Source organism: Penaeus japonicus, unplaced genomic scaffold (genome assembly GCF_977035675.1).
Source record: "Penaeus japonicus unplaced genomic scaffold, GWHDUDI00000001_assembly GWHDUDI00000018, whole genome shotgun sequence".
Lineage (NCBI taxonomy): Eukaryota > Metazoa > Arthropoda > Malacostraca > Decapoda > Penaeidae > Penaeus > Penaeus japonicus.
The window spans coordinates 15,250,013-15,260,012 of NW_028234420.1; the positions used below are offsets into that span (position 1 = coordinate 15,250,013).

The 10,000-nt window shown below is 45.4% G+C and overlaps 1 protein-coding gene across 1 annotated transcript in view; it reads left to right on the top strand.

Annotated features, from left to right (window-relative positions):
• Positions 1 to 10,000, top strand: part of LOC122254578 (G protein-coupled receptor GRL101) — a 186,565-nt gene that overhangs the window by 174,325 nt on the left and 2,240 nt on the right. Inside the window, exons 21-25 of the mRNA XM_086546388.1 lie at positions 1,515 to 1,713; positions 3,146 to 3,344; positions 5,237 to 5,476; positions 6,210 to 6,433; positions 6,868 to 7,033. Coding sequence (XP_086402514.1) covers positions 1,515 to 1,713; positions 3,146 to 3,344; positions 5,237 to 5,476; positions 6,210 to 6,433; positions 6,868 to 7,033 — 1,028 coding nt within the window. The remainder of the gene's footprint in view (positions 1 to 1,514; positions 1,714 to 3,145; positions 3,345 to 5,236; positions 5,477 to 6,209; positions 6,434 to 6,867; positions 7,034 to 10,000) is intronic.

Below are 10,000 nucleotides of genomic sequence, written 5' to 3' on the forward strand. Positions count from 1 at the left end.
ACCATCCTCATTATTATCGTTAATGTCATTTGATTTTTAGCAGTCTCAGTAGAGAAGAAAAGAAAAAAAGAAAGAAAAAGAAGTCTATATCAATGGAATCACAAAAAAAATAATTAAATATTTTTTTTTAATCTTCATGTATATCTTGATGTATATTTTGTGTGATTTTTATATTTTTTTGATACTAGTGATTATATTTATGGTAATGATGGTGATGATGATGATATTGGTGACGATAATAATGATGATGATAATGTTAAATTGTGATAATGATAGTAATGATAATATTAATGATAATAATAATGATAGTTATGATAATAGTAATGATAGTAATAATCATGCTAATGATAAGAATAATAATGATGATAACAATAAAACAAATAAAAATGATCACGATAAAACAATAAAATAAAACAACAACAATAACAAACATAAAAAAAAAATCATAATTGTAGTATTAAGAAGAGCATTAAAGAAGAACTTTAGATTGTGTCATAGAATTTAAAAAAAAAAAAAAAAAAAAAATCACGGACAGCTCCCGTTTTGGCTCGCTTTCAAAAAGAGGTCTTTTTTTGCCATCCTATTACAGTCTTTTATCTGCACTTTTCTCCTTCTTTTTCGATTTTCTGTTGAGTAAGAGGCTTGATCAAAGGTCTTAGGATTATGCACAAGGAATTCTTTTTGAGATTGTCGAAATTAAATCCTATTTTCTCCGCTCTTTCCGTCTCTCTTTCTCCCTCTTTCTCTTTTTCCAACTTTCCCCTTCTCCGTTTTCCTTCATCCCACCTCCCCCCCCCTCCCTCTTCTCCCTCTACATTCCTCCCCCCCACAATGCTTACCTCTCTTTTTTCCCATTCTCTCCTCCCACCTCTTTCCATTTCCTTCTCCCTACCTCCCCTCCCTCACTCCCTCCCCAACTCATCCTCACACCTTCCCCCTCCCATCTTCCCTCTCCCACTTTCCCCCACCCTTCTCCCACCCTCCTTCCCTCTCCCTCCCCACCTCTCCACCTCTGTTTCCTCCATCTCCCTCCCTCCCTTTTTCCTCTCCTTCTTCCCCATCCCTCCTCCCACCTCTCACCTTTCCCCATCCTTTCTTTTGCCCTCTCCCTCCCTTCCCCTCCTTCATTCCTTCCTCCTTCCACTCTCCCCTCTCCTCCCACTTTCCCCCCACCCTCCTCTCACCCCCATCTTCCCCCTATCACATTCCCCAACACCTCCCCTCACCCCCACCACCCTTCCCCCTACCCCTCATCCTCCCAACACCACCCCCGCCACCCCTCACCCCCCCTCCCAACAACACCCCCTTCCCCCCTCACCCCCCCTCCCAACACCACCACCCTTCCCCCCTCACCCCCCCTTCCAACACCACCCCCTTCCTTCCTCCCCCTCCCTCCCAACACCATCCCCGCCACCCCTTCCCCTTCCTTCCCCCCCCTCACCCTCCCTCCCACCACCCTTCCCCCCTCACCCTCACCCTCCCTCCCACCACCCTTCCCCCCTCACCCTCCCCAGATCGACAGACGACCGGCGGTGGTGTTGCCTCGCCCCCCACGTCCGCGAGTGCCTGCCGGCGGGGGACGAGTTCTCGTCGTGCGAGGACCTCATGTCCAACCTGGTCCTCCGGGTGTGCATCTGGATCCTGGGCTTCGTCGCGCTGGTCGGCAACTCCTTCGTCATCATCTGGAGGAGCATTCACTCCAGCGGGAATAAGGTGGGTGTGCGGGGGGAGGAGGGGGGGAGAGTGGGGAGGGTAGAGAGAGGGTGGGGGGTGGGTGGACGTGGGGGGGAGGGGTGGAGGTGGGGTGGGGGGAGGATGGAGGTGGGGTGGGAAGAGGGTGGGGAGAGGGGGGGAGGTGTGGGGGTAAAGGGTAGGGGGTGGGTGGGATGGGGAGAGGTTGGAGATGGGTGAGGTAGGGAGAGGGTGGAGGTGGGTGGGTTTGAGGGGTGGGTGGGGATATGGTGGGTGTGCGTGGGGGAGGGGGCGTTGAGGCTAGGGGAGAGGGTGGGGATAAGGTAAGTTTGTTTGGGGTGGGTTAGATAAGGGTGGAGGTGAGTGAGGGGAGGAGGGGGAGGGTCATTCGAGTGGGTTTGCAGGGGTGGGCTGGTTGGCTACGGCTGAGGGTAAGAATAAGGTGGGTGTTTAGGGAGTGGGCTGGGATTAGGGGCGAGGGTGGGTCTGAGGCAGATTGGGGAAATAGGATAGAAGGGTTGTGGGGAGAGGAGTGGGGGGGGGGGTAGAGAGGGTGTGGATTTTGGAGTGAATGGTGGTGGTGGGGGATGAGGGGGGTGAGGGGGCAGTGATAGAATGGTAGGGGAGGGGTAGGTATGGGGTATGGGGGTAAGTTTGTTTTCTATGGAGGGGGGAAGAGAGAGAGAGAGAGAGAGAGGGGGGAGAGAAAGAGAGAGAGAGAGAGAGAGAGAGAGAGAGAGGGGGGGGGAGAATGAGAGAGGGAGAGAGAGAGAGAGAGAGGGGGATAGAGAGAAAGAGAGAGAGATAGAGGGGGAGAGAGAGAAAGAGTGATAAAGAGAGAGAGAGAGATAAGTGCGTGCGTGTGTGTGTGTTCGCGTGTCCGTGCTTGCGTTTGCGTGTTAATATTATGTATCACAACAACCATTACGTTCTCTAAATCCCACCAGAACCACCAAGACACATCCATGACACCACTTAACCCCCCACCCCCCAAAAAAATCTTAAAAACTAACCCACCTAAACTCACTACCACTGCTACCACCATTACTACTACTACTGCTGCTACTACTACCACTATCACCATTACTATATTGTTTTGTTTTAGTTATCAGTTTCCCTATTCTATCCAGCTACTACCACCATTACTACTACCATTGCTACTTCTACTACTACCACTACCACCATTACTACTAATTACTACTACCACTACTACCATTATTACTACTATTACCCCATTACTACTGCTACTACCACAACCACCAGTACCCCCATTACCACTATTACTACCACTACCACCATTACTACCTATAATACCACCATCACCACTACCACTATTACTACTACTACAACAACCATTTTACCTTACCCCCCCCCCCAAAAAAAAAAAAAAAAAAAAAAAAAAAAAAAAAACTAAAAGCTAAAACGAAGCTAAAACTCGTACCTCCCACGCTAGATGCACTCCTTCCTGATCGTGAACCTGGGCCTCGGCGACCTGATGATGGGCGTCTACCTCCTGATCGTGGCAGTCGTCGACCTGCAGTACCGCGGGGTGTACGTCGCCTACGAGCTCTCGTGGCGGTCGTCCTTCCTCTGCCAGCTGGCCGGCTTCATCAGCACTTTCTCGTCGGAGCTCTCGGTCTTCACGCTGACAGGTGAGAGGAGGAGGGGGGGAGGGAAGGTTGGGGTTTGGTGGGGGGGGAGGGTAAGGGTTGGGGTTGGGGTTGAGGGTTGGGGGTTAGGGGTGGGGTAGGGGGTTGGGGGGGGGGTAAGGGTAGGGGGTTGGGGGAGGGGTAGGGTTTGGGGTTGAGGGTTGGGGGTTAGGGGTGGGGTAGGGGGAGGGGTAGGGTAAGGGTAGGGGGTTGGGGGGAGGGTAAGGGTAGGGTGTTGGGAGGGGGGAGGATAGGGGTAAGGGTAGGGGGCTGGGGGTTGGGGGAGGGTAAGGGTAGGGGGTTTGGGGGGTTGGGGGGAGGGTAAGGTTAGGGGGAGGGGGGAGGGGTAGGGGAAGGGGAGGGGCAGGGATAGGGGTAAGGGGTTGGGGGGGAGGGTAGGGGCAGGGATAGGGGTAAGGGGTTGGGGGAGGATAGGGGTAGGGGCAAGGGGGTTGTAAAGGGTGAGGGTAAAAGAGGAAGAGTAGGAGACAGAGGGAGGAGAAGAGAAGGATAGGAAGGAAGAAGAGGGGGATAAGATTATGGTAGAGGAGACAGGAAAGAATTGGAGTAGAGGGAGCGGGATACGGTGTTGGAAGAGTAGAAGAAGGATAAAAATAATGGAAGGAAAAGGGAAATAAAAATTAATCGAAAAGGAGAAACAGGTGTTGGAGAAGAGAAAAAGATGAGAGAAGAATGGAAAGAACGAGGAAGGAGGTTAAAGAGAAGAGGAGGCCAACTTTTCGGATACCACCTCTCCGTGAAGACCCATTAGCAGCAAACTTTATAAACCGAAGTTATGGCTGTTCTGTTTTAGGACAATAGATTCGCTGTTCTATCCAGCCTCAAATTGTTTCTTATGACCAAGGATCTAGTGTTATTTCTTCACGTTTTCTTTTCTTGTTCTGTCTCTGACTTTTAATAAAGTTGGAACTGTTCTGGTAGTTTGTGTTCCATTTTGTACACAGGTGCAAATAGGATCCTGTTTTTGTATCGTTACGTTACGCTTTCTCTTCTTTCTTGTTACATCCTAAGATTTAGCGTCAATAGAAAAAAAATCTTATGATAAGATTTGTTACTTTTCACTCAGGAAGTCACAGAGATGCTTTAAGTTTCACTCACAAGATCGAAACTATATGACTTTTAAACCCATATCCATAAATATTCATTGATTACAACTTCACAGAGGAATTCCAAGCGTCAAACTCACAAGCTAACTTAGTGTGTGGTGTCATTCTATAATCTAGAATCACTTTCAGATGCCAGATTCACAGTTCATCTTCACACTCGATTTCACAGGTTACAGAACATGATTCTAATTATCTATTCCACAGATAGATTCCGTTGTGTAGTTTTGATAGTCCCACTAGTAAATCAAGTCAAGTGCACAGTTTACAACCAATTTCGCAAGTCACAACCAATTAGATGGATCATGCTAAACCTATCAGATCAGTCACAAATCACACTCAACCCCATATTTAAGAACCAACTTCACAAGTCACGCACACGTAATTCAACAACTCCCAACCAACCCCACATATCGTACTCAACCCCTCCGATCAAAACCAAGTCCACAATTCACTAAAAACAACCCACATCCCACTCAAAACCCCCACATTTCACCCCAGACCCATACAAACCTCCAAACCGACCGATCAGCCAACTCTCTGTGTCTCTCTCTCTCTTCTCTTCTCTTCTCTTCTCTCAAAATAGTGTATTTTGATTGTATTTATTCATGTATTTATCGGCTGTGTTGTGTTGGCTATTAATTTGTTATGTCTCTCTCTCTCTCTCTCTCTCTCTCTCTCTCTCTCTCTCTCTCTCTCTCTCTCTCTCTCTCTCTCTCTCTCTCTCTCTCTCTCTCTCTCTCTCCCTCTCTCTCTCCCTCCCCCCCCCAGTGATCACCGTGGACCGCCTGATCGTCATCAAGTTCCCGTTCGGTCTGCGTCGCCTGGAGGGCAGCGTGACGCGGCTCGTGATGGCCTTCGTGTGGCTCGTGGTGATCCTGCTGGCCGCCCTTCCGCTCAGCAGCCTCGAGTACTTCGATAACTTCTACGGCAGGTCGGGCGTCTGCCTCGCCCTCCATATTACGAACGAGAAACCCAACGGATGGGAGTATGCCGTGTTTATCTTCTTAGGTGAGATGAGGATGGTTCTGTTTCTGTTGTTTTGTGGTGTGGTTGTTTAGATGTGGATTTTTTTTTTCTTTTTTTTTTTGTCGGTGCATTGGAGAGAAAGGAAGACGTGGTGTGTTTTGATTCTTTTTATCGCTTTCTCTCTTACTTTCTCTCTTTCTCTCATTCTTTCGCTCTCTCTCTCTCTCTCTCTCTCTCTCTCGAGAGAGAGAGAGAGAGAGAGAGAGAGAGAGAGAGAGAGAGGACTTAGCATGCTGAGGGTGATAATCCATACTGTTATATCGTTCTCCTGATATGTAAACATTTAACTGTGTATGCTTGTGATTGACCCGTCTTTTGTTCTGTATATTTTTCAACATGTTGACATTGCTGTAAGGTTTTGTAAAATATATGTGAGCCCAAACGGGAATAAGATTGGGGTGAGGATACCTATGTTACCTCATCCTTTCGAGATGTACGTAATCACTTGTCTCAAAAAACTCGTCAAAGTCAAAGTTTCTCTCTCTCTCTCTGTTTTTTTTTTCTCTCTCTCTCTCGCTCTCTCGCTCTATTTCTTCTTTTTTTTCTTCATTTTCCTTCTCTTCCCTCTCTCCCCATCCCCCTCCCCCTCCCCCTCTATACTTACCCCCCCCCACCCCACCCTCTTCTCTCACCGCCTTCCCTTCCTCTCTCCCCGCCACCCCGCACTCCTCCCTCCCTCCCTCCCTTCCATAACACCCCCCCCCTCCTCCGACAGTCCTGAACCTGCTGTCCTTCGGTGTGATCGCCGTGAGCTACGCCCTCATGTACATCGTGGCCCGCGACACCCACTCGGCCGCCTACGCCAGCCCGGAGGCGCGGCTAAGCGACAGCGGCATGGCGACGCGAATGACGCTCATCGTGGCGACGGACGCGGCCTGCTGGCTCCCCATCATCCTCCTCGGCATCGCCTCCCTCTGCGGCATGGCCATCCCGCCCAAGGTACCCTTACCCTTGGCATTAGCAGCATTATTATTGTTATTATCATTATTATTGTTGTTATTATTATTATTATTATCATTATTATTATTATTATTATTATTATTATTATTATTATTATTGCCATCATCATCATTATTATTATTATCATTATCATTATTATTATCATTATTATTATCATTATTATTATTATTATTATTATTATTATTATTATCATCATTATCATTATTATTATCAAAATTATTATTATTATATAAGATACCAGTGCTTCTCCGTAGATGTGAGTCCATGAAGGTAAATACAACAAATAAAAGCACAAAATACCAAGCTAACAACGATGATAATTCTAACAACAGTGGCAATAACAACGACAATCCTCCTCATCCTCAGAGTGTTAGTACATAAGGCGTTGCAATATTTTTCTTTCCGTTGCACAGGTTTTCTCGTGGATCGCCGTGTTCGTGCTGCCTCTGAACGCCGCCATCAACCCAGTCCTGTACACGCTCTCCACCACGCCCGTCCGCAAACGCCTACGCCATTTGTTTCGCTCGTTCACAAGTACGTTCCGGGACAGGCGATCCAACTCTTGCAGTATTATTTCAGGTCGGTATTTCTCTTTTATTTTCAGTGGGGATGGTGCTGTTTTTAAGTTTTTTTTTTTTTTTTTTTTTTTTTTTGGGGGGGGGGTGTATGGTATGGGGATGGGATAGGGAGGAGGAGGGCGAGGGGGGAAGGGGGGTTATGTCAAAATGTAAAACCTGAAAAGGTGGGATTTATGTATACTTTTTTTCAAGTCAGTTTTTTTTTTTTTCTTTTCTTTTCTTTTCTTTCTTTCATGAATCTTTTCCTTTGCTGTTGCTCTTTCACACTTTATTATTTTTTTTTTTTTTCAAAGGAGATGCTCGTGTTTTTTTGTTTTATTCCTTTTCCTTTGTAAGCTTTGATACATATTTTCCAAGCCATTGTTTAGACGAGTTTTGTAATATTTCGCAACTGCAGTGGCTGTATTTCTGTAAGTGTCGCGCACCAAAATAACTCCCTTTTCGAACTCCAGGGCGAAAACCACGTTTTAATTACCGGCGTGTCCGTCAGGTTATTTCAAGGATATTTTCTTTCTTTGTCTATATAGCGCGTTGTTTTAATAGATTTTACTTTCACGATATTAGTCAATATCTTTTTGTTTTTAAGTAAATGCCCCAAAAGTGAATATATATATGTACGGATATAAGTAATTGAATATTTTAAAAAATAACTTGATTATATAACGTGAATATATATACATAGATATAACTGCATGTATGCTTTAAAAAAAAAAATCACAGTTTCATTACATTGTTAAAAAGAGATCCATCAGGGAATAATGCCATACAAATATATTGTTTCAATGTAGTTTCTTTCATACCTTCCTTGTTTATTCTAAGTACAATATATTCTTATTTAGAGAGTATTCAAACTTGCCAAAATTAGCACAGTTTCTGTAAAACTTACTACCTCAATCTGTACAGATATATGGTGCGCTGAGTTGTCTGTTGTCATTTTAATAAAATTTCGTTTTTGTCTTAATTATAGTATATTACATTACTATTATGTTAGTAACACAATTAGATTTTTTTCTCACTAGTTTACTGCTTATGAAACTTTCATAGCAAACTGTGCTTCTCCACCACCTATTGAATCTCGGATACACACACACACACACACACACACACACACACACACACACACACACACACACACACACACACACACACACACACACACACACACACACACACACACACACACACACACACACACACACAAGCACACACACAAGCACACACACAAGCACACACACAAGCACAGCATCTTGTTATCAATTGGAAAAGTGTACCACTTATCTTATCCAATATTTTCAGAAGACAACTGTATGAAGTTGTAAGTAAACTTGGATATTCTTAAGTGTAGAGCTGTTTATTTTTGCCTCAGATTGTTTTGTTTGTTGACTTGTATTTTCTAGCCTACCCAGTATTTGTTTGTTTTTACAATTCGTTATATAGATAACCTGTGTGCATATCTATCATCATGCTCACCTTTTTTTCTTTCTCTCATTTTCACTCTCTCTCTCTCACATTACTTCCCTCTCCCTCTCACATTACCTCCCCCCACCCTCTCTCTCTCTCTCTCTCTCTCTCTCTCTCTCTCTCTCTCTCTCTCTCTCTCTCTCTCTCTCTCTCTCTCTCTCTCTCTCTCTCTCTCTCTCTCCATCTATCTATGTTTTTGTCAATCTATCTAACAGCGTATTTCGTTTTTTGTCGTGACTAAAAAAAATTGCGTGTAGCTAACATAATAACTAACGCATACTCGCATCATGTTGTTGTTATACTAAAAGGATATTACGTAAATATCTTTTACATGAAATACTAGTTTCAGCTAAGCTTCCTTTCCTTGAAATTAATGTCAGTATCACTGTCAGCGGCAAATATTTGTTAGAGGAAATCAGAGCAGTCTGTAAAATGCAGAAATTCTCCATCACAGTTTAATTTACCAGAGAGAGGGAGAGAGAGAGAGAGAGAGAGAGAGGGGGAGAGAAAAGAGAGACAGAGAGAGAGGAGAGAGGGGGGAAGGCATAGAAAAAAAGAGGAAACAAAGAGAGAGAGGGGAGGAGAGATAGAGATACAGAGGAGAAAGAGAGAGGGGGGGGCAGACATGGAGAAAAAGAAACGAGGAGAGAGGGAGAGAGAGAGGGAGAGAGAGAGAGAGAGAGAGAGAGAGGGGGGGGGAGAGAAAAGAGAGACAGAGAGAGGGGGGAAGGCATAGGAAAAACAGAGGAGAAAGAGAGAGGGGGGGGGGGGCAAACATGGGGAAAAAGAAATGAGGACAGAGAGAGAGGGGGGGGGGCAAACATGGGGAAAAAGAAATGAGGAGAGAGAGAGGGGGGGCAGACATGGAGAAAAAGAAACGAGGAGAGAGAGAGAGAGAGAGAGAGAGAGAGAGAGAGAGAGAGAGAGAGAGAGAGAGACAGAGGAGAAAGAGAGAGAGAGAGGGGGGGGGGTCAAACATGGGGAAAAAGAAATGAGGAGAGAGAGAGAGGGGGGGGGGGGCAGGCATAGAGAAAAAGAGGAAACGAAGAGAGAGAGAGAGAGAGAGAGAGAGAGAGGGAGGGAGGTAGGAGAAAAAGGAGGGAAGGGAGCTTGAATAACAGAGACAGAGAATGGCACAGCACGCGCACTCAAGACACGTAAAAACCTTGAGCTCTGCGGTTTTCAACAACTTTCCTCAGAATAATGACCATGTTAGTACAAGGTTCCTGTCACTGCTGTAAACTAATACCTTTCCTTTTTATAATAACCTCTTCTTATGAGGCTCTTAACTTGAGAGCAGAAGTTATCCCTTTGTAAACGTCCTCATTCTCTTCGTAATATTACTGATCCTCTCCACCATTATGTTATCGTATGGTGCAATGAACCCCGCGCAACATACAGGGACCAGATTGCATATTATATGAGGTATCTTTCTCGCAAAAATAGATATGACAGCATTAATAATAAGGATGACAGCAGTGCTAATGATAATACTGATGATAATGAT